Below are 10013 nucleotides of genomic sequence, written 5' to 3' on the forward strand. Positions count from 1 at the left end.
GCTTTCAAGGTCCTGCCAATTGTGTTAGAGGAAGCCTTTCCCCAATCACAGACTCAAATTTGGTCTAACCTCGTCTTTTCTATTTCCCTCGTGAAAGGTATCTTCAGACTACACGACTTAGGTGTATACGTCTGAACTCCCCTGGTGACGGTCAGCCCATGTCACCCCAACCTCAGCTGCTGCCTCACACGCCACCGCACTCCTACCCTGGGACATTTGCGCCTGTTGTCCCCTCTGCCTGCCACACTCAATCCCTCTCCTTTGATGAATTCTGGTCCTCTCATCCCCCACTACCCTCTCTCACCCCTTCCTCCCCGACTGAAACCCGTCTCCCCAACAAGTCTTCTCCTACTTGCCCGTGTCTTTTGTGTGTGGCTGCTTGCATGAGAGGGGGTGGGAGGTTATTTACTGAATCACAGGCAACTTAACAGTGGCCATGCCACTGAAGAAAATGACAACCCACGCCCGAGTCCATGGAGGAGTGGAGCAACCTTCAGGTCCCCTAAGTATCACTTCACACAGGCCACCCCACCTCCAGTTCAAAGTCCTCTTCCCGAGTGTATTTACTATTTTCCCGCACACCAGCACAGCACAGTGGCAATACCCTCCCATCTTCTTGTTCCCAGCTCATCGCCAGCATCTACCACAACGCAGAAAGAGCAATGAGGAGGCACTGATCTAAGAAATAAAACAGGAACCGTCTATTTCCAAAGGAAGTGCCTTAGATTTGCTCAGGTTTACCAGACCATAACTAAGCAAGAAGTCCCAAGCCCAGCCCTTCCAGCTGGCGCCTGCTTGCATAGGCTCTTTTAACTTGTCTTAAGGGAAACCAACAAAACTGCAGTCCAGAGCCAGAGAGATGATTCAGGAACTAAAGTGTGCACTGCTGTTTCACAGGACCCAAGTTCAAGTCCTAGCACCCATGCCAGGAGGCTCAGTCTCCTGTGACTCCAGCTCCAGGGCTCTAGCTCCTTTGGACTCCACAGGCGCCTGCACTCATGACAGACTTCCACAAATAAAAATAAATCTGTAAAAATCTCCAGTCTGCTGAGCTCATATCATGAAGAGGGAGGGACACACAGTACATACGGTTCTGTGTCCTGAACCGACAGAATGGGCATTTGGGTCAAAGACTGTACCAGACACAGGAAGGTTGTACCCTCAAGTGCCCATCCCGTGGGGAATCAATGGGGCAGAGAAGTGAGGTTAGGAAGAGAAAAACTACAGTTCTGCACCAAATCGTCAGGCATTAGGCAATTTTGGTTTGTTTTGGGTTGACTCCCTGGGGTGGCTACTCTTGGTTTTCATCTTGACTCTATCTGGAATCAACTAAAACCCAGGCAGCTGGGCAGACCTGTGAGGGACTTCCTTGACTGGATTATCCAAGGTCCAGAGACCCACCCTAAATCTGGACCACACCTTCTGGTGACAGAGAAGGAGGAAGCTATTGCGTTTGCCTGCTAACCCTCACTCTCCATGGTCAGTTCTGAATCTCCTTTGTGTATTTTCATTTTATCTGCTCTGTTCCCCTAGAGAACCCTGACCATTCACACCCTGGTCTGGGTCAGCTATTTATGCCAACTCTGGCACAGGACAGCTTCCCTTGCTGCTCTCAGAGACCCCTGTAAGCCCTGCCCCTAGTGACCTCCTGAGGCCAGGCGCCATCTCTGACTGCTCTGGTCTGACTCCTCCAGAGGAAGAGCCTGAGGACTTCCGAAGGCCAGGCCCCTCCCCAGACTTCTCTAACAACCATTCCCAGCTCCTCCAGGGGAGAGAGAGAGTGGCCAGGCCCGTCCCTACAGAAAAATAAAAATCCAACCAATCCCAAAATCGTGATAGCCTCCCACGCCCCCAGAACCTCCTTATAAACCCTGTCTTCTGCTCATATCTCTGTTGCTTTTTACTGGAGCAGAGGCAGCTGCCCTCCTGAGTTTTCTTCCCCTCCCAATAAATCTCTTACGTGAGATTATTTATATATAGTGTGACTCTGTGGTATTCCTTGGCTCCTGAAAGCCCAGGCTACCCCACTGCAAGTGTTATAGTTCTGCTCAGCCACCCTCCTCGCCCCTATGCCTGTCGCTGTGGTTCTCTAAAACAGCGTCAAACACTTGCATTGGGGCGCATTGCCCTCTCCCCCATGGGGCAGTCATTCCCCTCAGACCTCTAACACTTACAGTCTGCAAGAGAGTTTTATGTATTTGTTTTTTCAAGACAGGGTTTCCCTTCGTAGCCCTGGCTGTCCTGGAACTCACTCTGTAAACCAGGCTGGTCTGAACACAAGAGGACCCCCCCTGCCTCTGCCTCCTCAGCGCTGGAATTAAAGATGTGCGCCACCCTGGCCCGAGAACCTCGCGTTCCTTGATCTTTTGAATTGTTATTTCGGCCTGAGGGCGCCTCACAGCCGACATAGCTGGGGAGAATCTACAGCAAAGGTGTCCCCTCTTCCTTTCCTCTAAAGGTTACAGAGAGGCGGTCTGCTCAGCGAGCTGTGCCCGGGCGCAAGTGCGGACCTGATGCAGAGGAACCGCGGCCAGAGTGCGGCCAATGCTGCCCTGGAGGCCCGAGGCACGGAGAGCGCAGCGCGAGTGCGCATTTCCGAAACCGAGCGGTGACCACGGTAGGGACAGCGGCCTGAGGCGCCCCGATGGCCAGCGCTGCGGGGACAGCGGCCCCTGGCGGCGGCCAGAGCAGCGGGGACAGCGGCCTGAGGCGCCCCGACGGCCGGCGCTGCGGGGACAGCGGCCCCTGGCGGCGGCCACCACAGTTGACGCGACGAACGCGGCGAAGACTAACCGCTCCGTGCGGGGCGCTCCGGAAGTGACGTCACGAAAGGCGACAGGGCCCAATCATGGCTCTAGAGGCCGCAGCACGGCCACCGGAGGAAACCCTGTTGCTCTGGGAACGGTAATGGGGTCGGGGCCCGCAGTAGCCATGGGGGTGGCTTCTCCAATGACTTTCCGGCCTCACAGCCCCTGTGCAGCTGTGAAACCGAACACCCGCTGCACCTCAGGCCCGGGGCCGCCACGCTGCCGGAAGTTGCCCCCTGCCTTTGTGGGCGTGGCCCGCGTTTCTGGTCCGCATGGGTCGTGGAGAGCTTTCCTCCTTCATCCTGGCTTGATGGGCAGAAAGGAGATTGGGGTGGACTGGAGGGCGGCCGCCCCGAGGGTCGGGCTGTCCCGAGGGCCCTGAGCCCGTTTCGATGTTTGTGCCCCGCTAGGGAACAAGCCCGGCTGAAGACGCGCGTGGTGGTCCGGGACACGGAGGCCTGGCAGCGGGACCCTACCTTCTCGGGTTTGCAGAGGGTCGGGGGCCTGGACGTGTCCTTCGTAAACGGGGAGAGCTCCCGGGCCTGCGCTTCCCTGGTGGTGCTGAGCTACCCAGAGCTCGAGGTAACCGCTCTCGTAGGCTGCGCACCCAAAGGGGCTGGATCCCGAGACAGCGATCAGAGCCTGGGTGCAGTTGTGTAAAAGTTTTCTTTTCTTCTCCACCCCCGCGCCCTTTGAATTTTTTAGTATCTTTTTTAATTTTTGATCCTAAAGCCGACCCAGGACCTCAAACATGCAAAGGGATCAATAAACTTCCATTTCATTTATAGAATTTAATGTATAGGTTGGAGTGTATTTTTAAAAGGCTAAAACCTCAGGAAATAGTGTAACTTTGAAGAATCAGTGGACAGAGGGTTGGTGGGATGGTCAGCGGCTAAGTGGGAACACTATTCTTGCAGAGGATCCAGATTCAGTTCCAGCTCCCACATCAGGCTGCCCCCAACTACACTTAACTCCAGCTCCAGAAGATCTAAATGGACTTCTGGCCCCTGTGGGCTCCAGCATGTTTGTGGTGTATAAAAACTCCCACAGGCCCACACATACCTACACAAATTAAAAACATTTCTTGAGGATCAACAGACAATTCTAAGTCTGGTGTCCTGGGTTGCTCCCTCAGTGGCCCACAACACGCACCTCAGGTTGCCCAAGCAGGAAGTCTCAGCCTTCCTAGGGTGAAGAAGGCTCGTTAGAGTAAGTACTGTCTAAACTGGGTTCTAAAGTTGGAGCCAGCCAGGTGAGGATCACTGTAGGAGCAGGCATGAAAGGCTATCAGAACCCTGCTGGGAGATTTAAAGCCATAAGGAACAGTGTTTAGGAGTGACTGAGGGCAGTGGTGGAAGGTGAACTAACAGGGTCACATCAAGCAGGGAACAGCGCAAAACAGGCCTTGACGTCCCATTAGCAATGTGAACTTTATTAGCCTTCATCCCACAACACTGGAGTTGTGTCTCTGTGGCCTTTGACAGTCTCTGTCTGATAGACCAGAACACGTCAGGCTGGGTAGCGTGTAAACAAGAGTGTTTCTCAGAGTTGTGAAGGCTGTAAGTTCTAGGTCAAGGAATCAAGTGAGACTGAGGTCTCGTGAGACCTCTGGATTCACATAGGCCCTTCTCCCTGTGTTCTCCCAATGCTTCCCACTTCATTCAGTCACCTTGTAGGTTAAAACTTAAAACCATAGCAACCCTGACCCTCTCAGCTCCGACATACTGAAGTGAACTTAGCCTGTCCCCTCTCCAGAGTGTAAATTCTGATGCCATCATTTGCGTCTCTACATAGATCATGTGTGTGCACGTGTGAGCAGTCAGCCTGTGGTTCATCAGATCATGTTTGTGCACACATGAGCAGTCAGCCCATGGTTCATCAGATCTTGTGTACATAGATCATGTGTGTGCATGCATGAGCAGTCAGCCTTTGGTTCATCAGATCCTGCGTACATAGATCATGTGTGTGCACGCATGAGCAGCCTGTGGTTCATCCACACTCAGCATCTCAGGAAGCCTTGGCCACACCCCAGCCTCAGCAGCCCCATCACCTCTCCTCCAGAAGCCACAGACTCTTCCTGACTCTGGCTTTGTGCCTTCCCCTGATGGCCTCTAAGTTCCAGCTCAACACAAATGCCTACCGTGCTCGGAGCGGGGTGTGTAGTGAGAAGGACCTGGGGCTCATGTCCCTATGGGTCCCTGATTGTTCTCTAAGAGTGCGGGGTAAGAGCAGAGACACCAGCACTAGGTGGCTCCTGTGGATACTCTGGGCCTCTGTCTCCATCTGACCTCGTGAGAAAGATTGTCCTGGTTAGTTTTTATCGTCACCTCAACACAATCTAGTGTCACCTTGGAAGGTAGAAGAATTGCTTCAATCAGATTGACCTGTGGCCATGTCTGTAAGAGATTGTCTTGACCCATTATTGAGGTGAGGGCCCAGCCCACTGTGGGCAGCACTGTCCCTAGGTAGATGGGCCTGGACTGAAAAGAGCCAAATGAGCCAGGAAGCAGCATCCCCCATGACTCTGCTTCAGTTCACACTTGAGTTCCCACTCTGACTTCCCTCAGTGGCGAACTGTGACTTGAAGGTGTAAGGTGAAATCAGCCCTTTGCTCCCCAAGTTGCTTTGGGCTGAGCATTTTATCAGAGCAACAGAAGGCAACAGTATTAGCGCCAACCCTTAACGTGTGTAAGTTGTGTGGGAAGCAGCTGGCACAGAATCCCATCTTCAGCTCTCCCCCCGCAGACTTCAACACCCTGACTCGAGGCCCTAAGCCCTGTTCAGGGCACATGCTGTCATATTTGCCTCCCGTGTGGAGCCCACCAGGCAGGGTTCCATCTTCCCTCCCTGAGGGTTCTCTGGGGTGGTGGTATTCCACAGGTGAGTTGTAACCCAGCGCTGAGCAGAGCCCCTGTGCCTGAGCATCCAGTTAGCATTTGCTTCTTGTAGTCTTAAGTCAGGGAAGGGTATTGGAAGAGTGTGGCTGGGTGGTTCCCAGTTGCTTGACTATGGCTCACCTGGAAGTGTGTAGGGCTGTTGATTGCATAGGCACGCTCCTGAAGGATGTAGATCCATGGTTACCTGAGCACATCAGTTACTTAGACATGACAGAACTACTTAAGGATTTATTTTGCTCATGGTTTGAGGTTCAGTCCCCTGTGGCAGGAGCATGAGGCTGCTTGTTCACAGTAAGCAAGAAGCAGAGAAAATGGAACATTATTGTTTAGCGCTCGCTCTCTATTCGGTTCCGGACCCAGACCATGGAACGGTGCCACCCACTTTCAGGGTGGATTTTTCTTCATGAGTTGCTCCTCACCGAAAACATTCTCACAGATGTACCCAGAGGTTGTCTCCTGCATGATATTTTATTATTATTTGTATGTGTGTATTTTGTCTATGTGTATGTCTGTGAACTATGTGCACCCCTGATGTCCACGGAGGCCTGACATCCATGGAAGTCAGAAGAGGGTGTTTGATTCCTGGAACTGGAGTTATAGAACATTGTGGTTGTGAGCCTCCATGTGGGTGCTGAGAGTTGAACCCAGGACCTCTGGAAGAGCGGCCAGTGCTCAGAGCCGTTAAGCTATCTCTCCAGCCCCTCGTAAGGAATTCTAAGTCTAACCAGAGTTGATCATCACACTAAAGCTGAGCATGGTTTGCATAGGGTGTAGCTGCTGTCTAGGACCAGGATGATGTGTGGGGTGGAGGAAATGGTCTAAACTCAGGGTATGGGGCTGAAGAGATTGCTCAGCAGTTAAGAGCATTTGCTTTTACAGACGACCTGGGCTCAGTGCTCAGCACCCACATGGCATCTAACAGCTGTCTGTAACTCCGTTTCTAGGGGATTCCATGGCCCTCTCTGGCCTTCATGGGCACCACACACATGATATGTTTACAGACATGCACACAAAACACTCATACAATAAATATATATTTTAAATTAGATTAGAATAATAGTGAAAGCCTCAAAACTCACTGACTCACACGCTTTCCCGAGGAGTTTTGTAGAGTATCACACTAATGCTGCTAAACACAGTTCCAGAGCCACAGCCCATTTCCTGGGGAAAGCCGTCCCCACAGTTGGTTTCCCATAAGCAAAGCTTGGTTGGAGAATTAACAGTCCACCTTTACAGTCAGGAATTCTTTACTTAGCGTTCTTGACAGGTGGCAGCCTTATGGGACAGCCTCCACAGCTAGCCTTCTGTAGCAAGCGTGTCCTTTTCCACAGGAAGAAGAGACTTCTCTGTCATTCGCTCATTGTCCACACAGCACACATAGAAGGAAGGTGCCTTCCCCGCTCTTCTACTCTTGGCTCCTTCCTGTTTGCCGTATCCTGAAGAGCACCGTAGCTTATGCTGCCTCATTTGCTGGTTGCCCCTAGTGATGCTGTCAGCAGGGTCCATCTTCTGCACCTCGAACCTGGAGCTAAACACAGTCCAGCAATTAGAGTCCACCCCAGTGCAATTAGGCTCATGGATCCATCTCATATCAACACATGTTTGTCAAAGTGCAGCTTAAGACACTGATAGCAGCCAGGCAGTGGTATCTCAAAGCTTTAATCCCAGCACTTGGGAGGTAGAGACAGGTGGATCTCTGAGGCCAGCCTGGTCTACAGAGCAAGTTCCAGGACAGTCTCCAAAGCTACAGAGAAACCCTGTCACACACACCCCCAAAAAGGCACACTGTTAGCATTTTCTCTTAATTATTTTTCGATATTACACTATAATTACAAATTTTCCCCTTTCCTTTTCCTCCCTCCAGGCCCTCCCATCCCTCTTTTCCGCCCTCTGTATAATGTTACATTTTATGTGTATGATTCAGGGTTTGCCCATTGGTGTGCTCTTCCCTGGAGAAGACTGTTTCTCCTGCTCTCAGGACTCCTCAGTTGCCTGCAGTTCTTTGTCTAGGGTTGAGGCCACAGCTTTCCCCATCCAAGTTAGCGTGTCCGTTGGTGTGGTTCATGTTCAAGTCACTTAGGCAGCCATGATGGTAAGAATTCAGGGCTCCAGCTTCTGGCATTTCTAGGAGACACAGTCTCACGGCAGATGCCTTGTTCCTCTGACTCTTACAGTCCTCCCACCCCCTCCTCTATGGTGGTTTTGGAGCCTTTGGCACATATAGACGGAGACTGCTTGCTGGTTTCCCAGTCGCCTGGATGCAAATAACTACACAGAAGCAGTATTAATTGCAACACTGTTTGGCCAATAGTTCATGCATATTTCTAGCTAACTCTTTTTTTTTTTATAAATCTTTTCTTTTTTTAATATTTATTATGTATACAGTATTCTGTCTGCTTGTATGCCTGCAGGCCAGAAGAGGGCACCATACATCATTACAGATGGTTGTGAGCCACCATGTGGTTGCTGGGAATTGAACTCTGGACCTTTGGAAGAGCAGGCAATGCTCTTAACCACTGAGCCATCTCTCCAGCCCCCAGCTAACTCTTATATCTTAAATTAACCCATTTCTATTCATCTGTGAATCACCGTGAGGGTGTGGCCTATCAGTAAAGTTCTGACAAGTACCTGGCATCCATCTTTCTCCTTCAGCAGTTACATGGCGTCTCCCTCATTCCGCCTACTTTCTCTCTATATCTCTGTTCGGATTTCCCGCCTGGCTTTATTCTACCAAGTCATTGGCCAAAAGAGCTTTAATAATCAATGGTAATAAAACATATTCATAGCATACAGAGTGGAATCCCACATGAGGTGCAGGAGCGTGTTGCAGGTCCCAGAGCCCTAGGTGCAGGAGCGCGTTGTAGGTCCCAGAGCCCTAGGTGTAGGAGCGCGGTGCAGGTCCCAGAGCCCTAGGTGCAGGAGCGCGGTGCAGGTCCCAGAGCCCTAGGTGCAGGAGCGCGGTGCAGATGTATCTGTTGGTTGGGACTGGGATTGTGATCAGTTGTGCTTTTCTATAGTGGTCTCCATCTGTTGCTGGCCGAGTCAGAATCTGAGTGAATGCCCCACTTGGAGCCATTGTTGAAAATGTTAGGAGTCCAAGCCCCATCACCTACCAATAGCCAGTTCTCTAGGTGCACTTGGGTCCATGGGAATTGTGATCTGGACATTCTCATCAAGAGCCTGGGCCATGGAAGGTTCTGGAGAACATGGACACAGTAGGAGTGGGTCTCCAGGGCAGGCCAGTGAGTCTTTGTCACCTTGTGCTGTGTGCAGAGCCCTATCCTGAGCTGCATAGTGCTCTGTTGGGTTTTAGCTGGCTGCCTTCTGGTACCCATAGGGGCTTTTAGTTTGGAAACTAGTGTTTTTGCTAGAGAAGACCTAAGAAAGAGAGCTGCCCTTTATGAAGCGCTCTGGGGTCTCCCGTTTCCTCATAGAATGCACAAGGGCCACTATCCTGAGTGCCCTACAGCGATGTATCAGGTTCAGTCTGTTTGTCTTCCTGAGCCCCCACTCTCTGGGGCTCTTGTTTTTGCGGCTTCCCTGACTCTGCAGGCTCCTGTCCTACTTGCCTGGCCTTTCCCCATGGTCCTTCTAAGGTGAACAGCCCAGGTCCACAGCCTACTCTCCCGGAGCCTTCTACTCTGAGCCTCCAACATCCATGCAGGTGGTCAGCTCACGCTGACAAGGAATGAGTCAGGAGTATGAGGGGAGGTAGGCCTGAGGCTGGCCATCACCTCAGCCAAGCTCCTGAAAGAGATGAGACAGGGGTGATGGTGCTCCTCATCCACACTACAGCCTACAGGTGTTCCCGTGTACACTAGGTCATGGGGGTCCTCATCCATGCCAGGTCCCAAGCAAGTACCTGTAGGATGAAATTTAAGTTGACTACTCGCCACCCAGTTGCAGGTGAATCATTTTGTCCCAACTTTCAAACCTGGTCTCATCCTGGCCACAGGTGAGGCTGCCATGGGAGCCATGGGTAGGAGGCAGAGGGATGAAGTGGAACAGGTGGTTGCACCCAGTGTCCAACCTGTACCTATGGGCCTTGCTGTCAGGTGGTGTATGAGGACAGCCACATGGTTCGCCTGAAGGCCCCCTATGTGTCAGGCTTCCTGGCTTTCCGAGAGGTACCCTTCCTGGTGGAGTTGGTACAGCGGCTGCAAGAGAAGGAGCCAGACTTCATGCCCCAGGTAGGTGCTTCCTAAGGTCAGAGAACCCCTTGGCTTGTGCGTGGTGGTGGTGGAGGTGGTGGAGGTGGAGGAGGAGGTGGAGGTGGTGGAGGTGGAGGTGGTGGAGGTGGAGGTGGAGG

General features: G+C 52.0%; 1 protein-coding gene and 1 long non-coding RNA gene across 6 annotated transcripts in view; both read left to right on the forward strand.

Annotated features, from left to right (window-relative positions):
- The first annotated feature begins 2817 nt into the window (after positions 1 to 2817).
- Endov (endonuclease V) overlaps positions 2818 to 10013 on the forward strand; it is a 21790-nt gene continuing 14594 nt past the window's right edge. For 4 of the 5 annotated variants that reach the window (XR_007591352.1, XM_050140389.1, XM_050140388.1 and 1 more), the window contains exons 1-3: positions 2823 to 2904; positions 3218 to 3389; positions 9760 to 9894. Coding sequence is in view for 4 of the 5 variants with exons in the window: in XM_050140389.1 (XP_049996346.1) it covers positions 2849 to 2904; positions 3218 to 3389; positions 9760 to 9894 (363 nt within the window). In the remaining variant the exon portion in view is untranslated. Of the gene's footprint in view, positions 2905 to 3217; positions 3390 to 9759; positions 9895 to 10013 lie in introns of all 5 variants that reach the window. The other variant, XM_050140391.1, reaches the window with a different exon arrangement.
- Positions 4763 to 9734, forward strand: LOC126500463 (uncharacterized). Its single transcript, XR_007591353.1, has 3 exons — positions 4763 to 8515; positions 8550 to 8568; positions 8603 to 9734. It is a non-coding gene; the product is annotated as an uncharacterized lncRNA (long non-coding RNA).

The sequence above is a fragment of the Alexandromys fortis genome, unplaced genomic scaffold (assembly GCF_014885135.2).
Source record: "Alexandromys fortis isolate MF-2015 unplaced genomic scaffold, M_Fortis_MF-2015_v1.1 scaffold_39, whole genome shotgun sequence".
In the NCBI taxonomy this organism is placed as follows: domain Eukaryota; kingdom Metazoa; phylum Chordata; class Mammalia; order Rodentia; family Cricetidae; genus Alexandromys; species Alexandromys fortis.